Genomic DNA, 11,415 nt, shown 5'->3' on the forward strand with positions numbered 1-11,415 from the left:
AAAAATTAAAGCAACCCCCCCCCCCCCAGCGACCACATATATAATGTGTGTGTTGTTTATTGGTTTCCACAGTATCACTAGATCAGTAAAAAAACAAATACATTTACTGAAGAAGACCAGGGCATATGCTCGAAAGCTCAGTGAATTGGCTTAAAAGAGATCTTGTTGTTTTAGAAATGTATGGTTTTACTACACATACAAGTGCTACCTCAAATTAAGATCATCCAACGGCAGGGACAAAGGTGAAAAAAAGTATCACGGTAGGACGTTGTTTCAATTTGAGCTCAGGAATCAAACAAATCAAGAACAAATTACTTAAATCACCGTGGGGGAAATACTTTATTGAAATGGGGTTTGATACAAGAAACAGGAAAAACAATTGCAGCAATAAAGGAAAACTTATTTATAGTGGTTGCTAAAAATATTTTTAAAGATTTATGGATGTTTGTTTAATGAGATTAGTTAAAAGAGGAAGACAAGCAAGAGCACATGATCTTTCCAGATGTTGCTAGAATTACCAGAGGAAGTTGGCAACTTGACTTTCTCTGTGCACATCACTATATTTAGCCAGTTACATGGCTAATAAAACAGTTTTTTTTGTGTGGCATGGGTGGTCAGTGGTTGCACTGTGCATTGCTGTCTACCACTGTGTTATTCTTGGTACTGCCAGCAGATGGTGCCAAAGTGAAAAATTAATTCAACACAATGTCACTCAAACAAGACAGAATACTCTTTGTGATGTCTTGAGTGCCAGTTCCTTTGGTGATAATGCAGAGAATGCTTCAGAGTAGCTGTTCACAAAACACCAACTCACCCAACCTCTTCTGTTTCTGGTACCAATCTCCGAGGTGCAGCTCAAGAAAGGTGAAATTAAACAAGTTCCTGTTTTTGCCAACTCTTGTAGGAAGCTGGCTGGATTCATAAAGCAAATTATAATGGAAATATGTTGAGCATGAAGTTCCTAAAGTTCCTACTGTCCAGTCAGTGAAAGTGTATTTCTCTGAATGTCGAACTATTCCTTTTAATCCTCAGTTGCTGAAAGCTAAATACTTCCAATATGGCTGCCTTATAGTTAGATAGTAGACAGTCCTCTGTTGTTGAATAAAAGGGTAAAGGCAAGGAAATTCAAAAAATTCTGATATACATTTTACAGTACATGTGTGTAGAATTAATGCATGCGTGTTTTTATTTATCTGTATGTATAAAGAGGCACTGGCTAACTCTTATGTACTGTATAATTTTGCTCTTGACAGATCATAGCCAACCATCACATGCAATCCATCTCCTTTGCATCAGGTGGAGACCCTGTAAGTAACTCAATGGCCTGATGTTTATCCCTTTTTAAACATGGCAACAAGGTTAATAACCAAATATCCAGAATGTGTTACATTGTGAATTAGTAATTCCATGTTTGGAAAGTTTAAACCTTTCCATCATTGGTACTGAAAAAGTGACTTAACCAGAAAATCAAGGTTGTGGGATGAGGGTATTATGTTTTTTATAGTTGGAGATTCCTACAACTGTTGTAATGTGTCTTTTGTTTTGTTTTTTAGGACACAACAGATTACGTTGCCTATGTAGCAAAGGATCCTGTTAACAGAAGAGGTAGGTGTTCCTTTAATACATTATAGAGTGTCTCATATCCCACATGCAACATGCTTATTACAATGTTTTGCTCTGATACCGTCAGCATGTCACATCCTTGAATGCTCTGACGGGCTGGCCCAGGACGTCATCAGCACCATCGGCCAGGCCTTTGACCTTCGCTTCCAGCAGTACCTGCAGTGTCCCTCAAGCAAACTGTCCTCCACACATGACAGGTGAGGCGTTGATGATACACTCGCAAAAGTGCATATTCACAAACACAAGTGTACACGCACAGACAGCGTTGGGCTTCATGATTAAACCATGTTTATCCACAGGGTATTAAACATGGAGGAGTTACCATGGACAGAGGAAGAAGAGGAGTCAGCAGAACATCCTTACTATAACAACATCCCTGGCAAGATGCCACCACCCGGAGGCTTCATCGACACCCGGCTGACCAATCAGAATGCAGCACCAGATGGATGCCAGGTACAACTCATGGATTCATCTCAGGAACTTGAACAAAAAAACCTTGTGTTATCACGTGATATAGCAAAATGCCAAATATTTTTTAAATGTCAACTCATGATCTCCATTTGAGTAATGTATCTTAACTGATAACCGTATGTCATCAGATGGGCCCAGGTTCAGTAGATCAGACATATTACCAAGGGCGGCACTGTGGAGAAAACTGGGGAGAAGAAAGAAAGCCCATATTCATACAACAGGGTAAGAAAATATCCATGCTTCCCACTATCTAAATACACAAGACTCATTTTATCAATTAAATACTGTGGCTGTGGTTGTTTCTCCAAATGTCTTCTGTAGGATCGTTTGATATAAGCAGTCTGCCAGAGAGTAAAGGTCAGGCACCGAAAACAGGAGAGATGTCAGCGTATGTGAACACTCAGCAGATTGACGCCCAGGTGCTTGCAGCACTCCAGGCAGAGGCAGAAAATGTGACAAAGGGCATGGCGGCTGCAGCCAAAGAGAGCCCACAGAAGGACCTGTTTGACATGAGTAAGTGTTGGCTGGTGTGTAGTGAAGTTTGAGTTTTTGTTGGTTACGTGAACTGAATAGTGGATTTGTAGGCACTCATTAAGGCTCACCTGTTGAACCACTACAAAGTATCTGAACAGGATCTTGCATTCAGAATTACTTTGTAAGATGATTTTCTAATCAGAGTTCTTAATTATAGAGGTTTCCTAGCTTTTGTTCCTCAGTGACTTTAGTATGGCATTATAATAACACCCCATCAGTATAAAGACAATAGGAGGACAGTTGTAATGTCAGTGTACAGCTTTATTCTTTCTTCCTTTCGAAGTCAACCTTAGCCTTGCTATTATTATACATGGAAAGATCTGTTACATAAAGATGTGTGTAACTATGTATGAAGAATCCATGAAGCAAATTACATGTGAGCAGTGAACTATACGATGGAGTGAACTGTTCTTATATGAAATCAAAGTTCAGGTGTAATTGTACACCTATTGTATTTCTTTAACTGTTAACATTCACTTTTTACTTTGTTCCTCTGCCAACAAACTCCAGCACTTGCATGACAAAAAGTCGTAAAAGTGGAACAATTCAGTTACTGGATTCTGATAGTTATTGCATAAGTAATTAAATGCAGTATTATATGATAGTAGTGAACATTTTATTGACCATTATTAGTTAGTCATAAAAGTGAGCACCATTAGCTCAGCAGAAAAATAATCCCCAAACTTCATCCTATGGTGTGGATTATATTTATTATTTAAGAGTAGCAAAAATCATTTTATAGTATTTTTAGAAATACTGTTTTATGTATCATCGGCATAACATAATATAAATATATATACAAAATTAAATAAGTAAGAGACTATTGAAATAAGCTTAGTGGTTATGTTGTCAAATATCAAGGAGGTTCTGGGTTTTAAACATTGCTCTTGTCCTTTATGAGTAAAGTTTGTATGGTCTACCTCTGTCTATGTCCTGTCATGATACAAATACATGCTTTGGTAACTCTAAATTGCCAGAGTGCAGAAGTATTTGATATAGATATCCTGATTTTTCACACAAATGAACATGAATTAATCCGGAGCTTACAGAGGATCACAGTCATACATCTCATGTGAATGTAAAATGTGTCTATAAGCTATCAGTGTAATACTGACAGCACTATAGCTATGTGAGTTAACTGGTAAAATTATTTTCAAAATTTTCAAACTAAGCCTCCCTCTAGACTCCTAATAGCACCACCTATGTTAATGCTCAAGTACAAGTATATTTACATAGTTAGTTTGTCACTATCTTCTCTGTGTTTGATAAATCTTTCATTCTGTAGCTGCTATACTGGGCATAGAAATGTCCTTTCTTTCTCCCATGTATCTTTATATGATGGTGAGCACCCCTACAGGGTTTTTGCCTGCTTTATCCCATTTAGCTTAAACAGAAGTGAATGACAAAACAGGATCTTGACTTTTTTGATTCCTATTATATAGTATTTCCTGTTGAAACAAGATGTTTGTGTGGGACATAACACAGCAAGGAATTATTTTTAACTCTATTCCAAAGGAGTGGTTTAAATTGAAGTGGCATTATTAGATTTATGTTTGGGCTTACTAGTGCAACATGAGGCCACCAGATTCTCTGTTTCTGTGGAAGTGACAGTTTTTCTGAAAGTTAAAGGTGCCTTGCATTCAGCGCTGCTCCCCAAAGCACTGCGTATCCTTGAGGTCTGACAAATGTGTGGAGTGCACCTCCTTTCTCATAAAGTATTTGCAAAGCCTATGTTTTGAACCTACATTAAAACCTGCATTTTTTACATCTTTCCTCTTAATTCATCATTTTGGCACTGCCCTCACCTGCACCAGAGCCCTTTGAGGATGCCATTCAGTCGCAGTCCCACCCGCCGTCCCAGGGGCAAGCCCAGTCCCAGGCTTCTGGACTTCACAAGGCAGCATCCGTGGACAACTCGAGCCCTCTTCTTGTGCGCTCACTGGCCTTCCGGGCACAGGAGGAGCTGGAGGGCCAGACATGGTACCATGGCAAAATGAGCCGCCGTGACGCTGAAAAACTGCTAAAAGACGACGGGGACTTCCTGGTTCGTAAGAGCACTACCAACCCAGGGTCCTACGTACTGACAGGCATGCACAATGGACTTGCCAAACACCTACTGCTGGTGGACCCTGAGGGCACGGTAAGACGGGGTTAAAAGACATGTAGAGTGTGTTTCAGGGAGATACTGCTGATAGAAATGAGTGATTTGTGAAGGTGTGTGAGAATGCATACAATTAAAGAAGTTTGATTGTGCAAGAAAATTAATTAAAGCTAAAAGATATGTTAACAGACATTTAACATATCTTTCTCTTTTCACAGGTACGGACAAAAGATCATGTATTTGACAGCATTAGCCATCTTATTGGCCATCACCGTGACAACAATCTGCCGATTGTGTCAGCTGGGAGTGAACTGTGTCTCCTACAGCCCGTTGGAAGGAAACAGTGATGCTTGCAATGCCTGATGGGAAATAGGAAGCTCTGGACAGTCTCTCCTACCATCCTGAAACTTGAAGATGAAACACGAAGAGTAGATACTTAAAGGCTCCATGCGCGGACAGTGTTTTTGGGAAATTGGCCCGTGGTTACTTTACCGGAGGCACTGGAAAGACGCAAGATTTGTTTAAGATAAAAAATTATTTATAGAACTGTTATTATTTTGTTGTGATGACTGAAATGCTATATTTTTGAGAAGACATAGGTGCATTTGGACATAATATCTTGATTTGGTGTTTTAAAAGATAAAAAAAAAAAGATAATTGTAGTTTAGTTTAGATGAAGTGCAAATCAAACCTCAAAGAGGTGTTAACAAGAGTATTTTAGAATAAAAACCTGAAATTTTAGTTTTGTCTGTCAAGCACAACCACATTTCTACAGGAACCGTTGGCTAAGAGGTGGAGGAAACAGAAACAGTTTGGACAACAAATGCTGTTTATAATGAATTACTTTAGGGAAAATGTCCTTTAATCTCACTAATAGCGTGACAGCTCACTCAATTAGTCACTATATGAAATCTGCTTTTATTGGGGATTAGAACTGAATGTGTTTTGCTTTGCAGTAGTCACAAAGTGTTGGGGTGCAAACAGACATCCTTCATAGTGCTGTCAATGGCTTTAAAGATAAACTTTTTTTTTATGAAGTATTTTCTTGTGTCACTGCAGTCGCATGACTTAAAATCAACTGTTCTTGTGGACATTGTTCGTAGACCTTGATACCCCTTTATTTGAAAGAGGTGCTTGTGTATGCTGACACTGTAAAAATATTTATGCTTTTCAACCAGTGATTATTTCTGAATTGGTTTTCTCTGGATTCTTCTTTTAGGTGTGTAGTCAATGATTAGTTTTGGGGCTTGAGTCATGCAATGGATATTCTCACATTCTTAATTTTCAGCTTTATTTGTGAACTTTTAAAAGTTAGTGTTATCATTTTTGAATGATCACAAATGAATAGCACAATCAGAAAGTTAGATCAGTTAGATCATCTGTGTCAGTTGTACCAAGACAAACTACCGATGTGTTGAGACGTAATTTACATTTTTTTTACTGAATTAGAGGAATGTTTGAGTTCACACGGTGTGCACTCACTGCAGAATGTTTAATATTAGATCACCTTCACTTATTGATGTGTGTGGATATCTTATGGTTAGACTACTTTATTGCCACAAGATGTCAACACAGAAATACTTGTTTACCCCCCTTGTCAGTCACACTCACTTGAATTCTCTTGTGTTATCACTTATTAGTAGCAAAGGATGCTGGCTGTGTATTGCTTTAAGTACTACAATTCAGGGGGGAAATCCCACTCTAATAAGTTTTCAACCATTATTGCTTGCCAGGTCAGCGTTAATTTGCATTTTTCAGTCCACTGTACACAATCGTTCCTCAGAACAGTTTACTGTATTTAGGTTATACGGACTGTTTTTGTAGAGTGGGAATCAAAATTTTGAAACGGCTTATAGAAATAGTACACAGCAGTTCTGGCAAAAGACTTTTTAAATGCTCTCATCCTTACTATTGTCAGTACTCTGATGGATACCAAATGAATGGGGCATTGTATTTGATATGCACTGGACCACTTCAGTTGAACCAAAATCAGCATGTGTTCAATGAGTTTGACAAGACAGATGCAATGTAATATAACGTGCCTGTATTTTGCTGCAAGAGGGAGTGTACAGTACATGCATCTCACAACAACACATATTTTAGCAAAGAGCAGTATTGGGATTGTTATATAAAAAAAATATCCAGCACCAGATCCATTTTGGTTTAAGCCGATAAGACTTTCCTTAATTCCTTGTGTCCCTTTAAAAGGGAAGAGGCAGTTTTAAGAGAAAGGTGTGAAGAAAAGGACACAAAGAATAATTGATTTGTTGAGTTGTTTTTTTTTTACACTTATCCGCCATTAACTTTTATTTTGTCCAATTCTTGGTGACATAATTTCATCAAATCTAATATCTTGGGAGAAGGAATAATGCGCTAAATTTAAAAAAAAGAAAAAAAGAAAGCACTATGCTAATGTAAAGAATTATTTTGATTATCTTTATTTCTGAAGAGCAAATTTGTAGAATCAACTTGGCAAAATGTGCAAAGTTTTGAACAAAGCATATAGAGCAGGAACAACTCCATACTTGAATCTCTCTGATAACATGACGATTAGCTGTGTGGCATAAAGAAATTATACAACCAAACACGCTGGGTCACAAAAAGAACATGGCTTCTTTCCAGATTTCTGTTGATGAAAATGTGCCTTTTATTTGTACAAATGGTATTTTTATTTTTAGTTCTCTTTCTCTCTCTCTTCAAAGTGCAATAGCTGATCTTCAATGGGGCATGCCTGTTCACTAGAGGTTGTGTTTTGCCCTGCTGCGTGTTGCTGCTTGAGACTACTGTTTCCTCTCTCTATCTGTCTCTTTCTCTCCCTCCCTCCCTCTCTATTATATATTATAAATGTATCATTTCCAGATTCTAAATATAAATCTTTGTCGGAGGGAATCACACAGAAACTCACTATTTTGGAACAGGTATAGTAAAAAAAAAAAAAGGAAATAAAAACAAAGAAACAAGAAGTCCAAATGATGTTTACAGATTTAATCTTTTGGTTGTATGGGTTTATCATTATTCTGTATGACTGTTGGCAATAAAACCGTGAATGTGTAGAATCTCTGTTTTTGTCTCTGCTGTAATAATCAATAACATATTTCATTTTATGGTAGACACAGCATTTAGCCACAGTTCCCTGGGTTGGTTAATCCAAATTATTAAAATATTTTTCTACTTACTAGTGATGTCTTGCTATCCAGATAGTTTTTGTGTATTTTCCCCTGATTAGAAGAAACAAGGGAGGCTATATCTGTAAAAGATGTTGCTGTTGAATATTTTCAATGTTTTTTTTTGATACTTTGATCAACTAAACAAAAATCCATTCACCTCCACTCTATTGTGGTGGCAGAAGATGATGTCTTGAAAGTTAGACATACAAAATCAAAACTACCGGTATGGCTAGACACCACTACAATTTTTTTCAAATTTGGGTGAATCAACCTGTATTAACTGCGCTCTGTGGCAACATGGGGTGATCTAGGTGAATCATTGTTATACAGTATGTTTACTTATGTTTTACTTGTGTCAAAGCTAATATTTTGCATCGTATAAATAGCTGCACGTAGCACACTATTTCTATTTCGCATGCTGCATTCACATGCCTCCTCCTCCAGTTTACCAGCTTCATGCTTTTAAAGTTGCTACAATTTTTGCAAGTTTTCCACTTCAGGAATGATCAGGTAAAACACAATCACACACACACACAACATATGTTCCATGCTGGCTCAAGATGTCACCGTATCTCACTTGAGTGGGTTTGCCTTCAAAAACACATTTCACATTGCCGTGCAATTGAATTGATCACCATCTGTAATCGTGTCTGCTTTGGACTTTTGGCTTAGTGCCACCAGAAATAACGGATTTGACAGTATTACAAGGCTTGTGCTTAAGAGGAGAGACATACATAAAAAGTGCAGGAAGGCTCGTTACTGAAGGGGTTTCACTGTGCAGATACGTAAAAAGCTAACTAATTTAATCTTCTATTAACAATTGATAAAAATAATTGATAGTAAAGGATCACCTCAATAATGACAAACCCAGCTCTAGCAGTGTTTTAGCATCTTTCAGCTCAATTTGTCTTGGTTTTTTTAACGATTGTTTTTTGATTCCCAACAATTTTCACTCCCAAATTCATCAAAATCCGGCAGTTGGTCAGTGGCCCTCGAATACCATGATGGCTGTAGGCAGAACCATCGCTCAATCATTTGCCATAACTTACATATTGAAATTCCACAACTGATTTGTGGCACTTTGCATGGAAAAACTGAAGAGTCCTATGGAATTCTTTCCAGTTGTGCAAAGACAAAATAAACCTTCAACCCAAATTTCTTTGCCAAAAATGTAACTTTAATAGCCCAGAGTGAAATGCAAGCCAAAGATACTTCTGGTTTGAGTGCAGGCATCCAACTGGAACAAACCTGAGCGCTCTCGTCCACTTATAGGCTATTTAGATCTCCTAGTCACATCTCAACTAGTGTTCAAAGAGTATCATAAAGAATGGAGGAAATCGCATACCATAAGTGGAATACCAGATATAAGGCAATGTTGTGGACAAAGTTGGCTGTCTATAATGGAGGAGTTAAAACCACAGGCATTCTTTACAAAGTAGCTATTAGTAATCAATGATCATATGATGCTCAAAGAGTCTCCAGTGGCAAAATATTTTCCTCTCACACCTACCCAGGTGTCTCCAGAGAACAGAGGATTCCTCATAGCGCGAACAGATTGGAGTTTAAGCATGCGCGAAATCAGACTTCCAATGGACTATATACTTAAAACTGTATGTTAAGCAGTGCGAGATTAACAACCATGTTAACTAAAAAAATGTTGCATGGAAAAAGTAAGGCCAAAAACAGGACAGGTTACAACAATGCAACTGCTTCCTCGATCCCAGACATAAGAACTGGGTCCTCCGCTCCTGCAAGGAATCAAACATGCCGGCCTGATGCCAGACGTTTTCCACACTACAGCATATTTATAGTAGGCATTTAAGCAGCACTCGCAATGATCAATTAGTGAATATTTTGGTGGGCGAAGCTTGTCGCTGGCACCACCATAAGAGTAAATCTTATCAAGTGGATTGGGGACACAATTGGAATCTAGAAGATCAGATGGGAGAAGCCAATTAACTGAGTCCTCCATGGCATTCAATCACCTCAGGATGAAAAGGAGTCTTACTGAAGTTGAGCGAAGCAGACTAGACTGTGAGTCAAAAATATACTTAGTTTTTTGTTTGATTTATGAATGATGCTTGCATGAAGAAGTATTGGAGATCAAGGGAATAAGGGCGAGACCGGTGACAAAGAATAGAGAAAGATATGGAGGAAGAGACAGGGAGGGAGAGCAAACACAAAAAGGCTGAAAGTAATCACAAGTTAACCTAAACACCCAATTACAGTTTTTCCACACTTAACGCCAATGCTGTTCAATTGTGCTTTCCATCTTTGTGCAATTTTTATTTTCTACAGAATTTTTTGTTTCCTTGATTAAAGGATATTGAGCACCAAGCGAGCGTAGATCCGTGAGCCCAGTTTTTTATGCTTCAAGTCTATGCACTAAGTGTGACAGATGGCTGTATCCATTCATTTGACTTTCAAGACATAATAACAAAACGCACACCTCAATTCATTTCGTTGTCTTACTCTCAGCGCAAGAAACAGTGGATAGCGTGTACAGTAACCTCATCCCAGTAACTAGACATTAGTGAAAGAAGAGGTATTTGTTTTTATTTCCCCCAGAATAATACCATGTTGAGTGGCTTGAATGTGTAGCTACTCACAAAACCGTGTATGGCCACCATGTTCTTTATTAACAATGGCTGCGCTCTTGTGGCAACATGGGGCCGAGAGAGGCGAAATTACACCTACGGGGGTAAGTACGATTATGTATATAGCATCTCATTTACAGAGATGGCATGCATGTGTAGTATATTTGCATGGGCGCGTCAGAAGCATAATAGGTTACCATTATCAATCGATGTATTAACATTGGTCAACAATCCCAATTTATGTAATGCGTTTTAAAAAAGCTGTAAATATTTTCCAAAATCAGGGCATTCGGTATATATGCTAACTTTGAAAAATGTGGTCATAAATTAGATAAAATGTCTTCGAACCCAAAACTAGACAAGATTATGGTATTATTTCACGATGGGAGAATTTCTGTATTTTTCGTTTTCTCTATATCGAACCTTAAAAGCTGGTCTAGAGAGCAGGCTAGAGGTTTCATTTGGAAAATGGATGTCAACCCCCATTGCACTAGCCTGATGAAGCAGATTATCTGAGTTTTTGAAGGTTAAACACATGAATAAAACTTCTAGAACTTTTTTTTTAGTTTTTTATTTAACTTGTGCATTGTAATCATCGAAGGAGCATTTTTCAACACTTATTAATCAGACCATACTCAATGAACATTTTAACCAATTGTCCTGACTTCCAACACACATTTCTATTACACATTATTCTACACAACAGCATTTTTCTACAAGGTGAATGAAACCGTAGTGGGCTTTATTAACTACGAAGTAGGCTACAGAGATACATGATTTAATCCTAAGCGAGTTTGTAAGTATATCTTGGTTTGGTATCTGTGTACCCGCACGCGGGCCCCAGGCTTTCAGGAATGGGATCAGGTTAATAATAACACAATTCACACCACACACCAGGACGACACACGACTACACACACACT

The 11,415-nt window shown here is 38.0% G+C and overlaps 1 protein-coding gene across 1 annotated transcript in view; it reads left to right on the forward strand.

Annotated features, from left to right (window-relative positions):
• Positions 1–6,127, forward strand: part of shc3 (SHC (Src homology 2 domain containing) transforming protein 3) — a 15,946-nt gene extending 9,819 nt beyond the window's left edge. Inside the window, exons 5-12 of the mRNA XM_035667388.1 lie at positions 1,254–1,307; positions 1,554–1,605; positions 1,691–1,820; positions 1,923–2,076; positions 2,223–2,316; positions 2,416–2,607; positions 4,443–4,768; positions 4,948–6,127. Of these exons, the coding sequence (XP_035523281.1) occupies positions 1,254–1,307; positions 1,554–1,605; positions 1,691–1,820; positions 1,923–2,076; positions 2,223–2,316; positions 2,416–2,607; positions 4,443–4,768; positions 4,948–5,076 (1,131 nt within the window). The 3' untranslated portion in view covers positions 5,077–6,127. The remainder of the gene's footprint in view (positions 1–1,253; positions 1,308–1,553; positions 1,606–1,690; positions 1,821–1,922; positions 2,077–2,222; positions 2,317–2,415; positions 2,608–4,442; positions 4,769–4,947) is intronic.
• The last annotated feature ends 5,288 nt before the right edge of the window (positions 6,128–11,415 follow it).

The sequence above is a fragment of the Morone saxatilis genome, unplaced genomic scaffold, assembly GCF_004916995.1.
Source record: "Morone saxatilis isolate NCDOM2014 unplaced genomic scaffold, NCSU_SB_2.0 Contig21, whole genome shotgun sequence".
Taxonomy (NCBI): Eukaryota; Metazoa; Chordata; class Actinopteri; family Moronidae; genus Morone; species Morone saxatilis.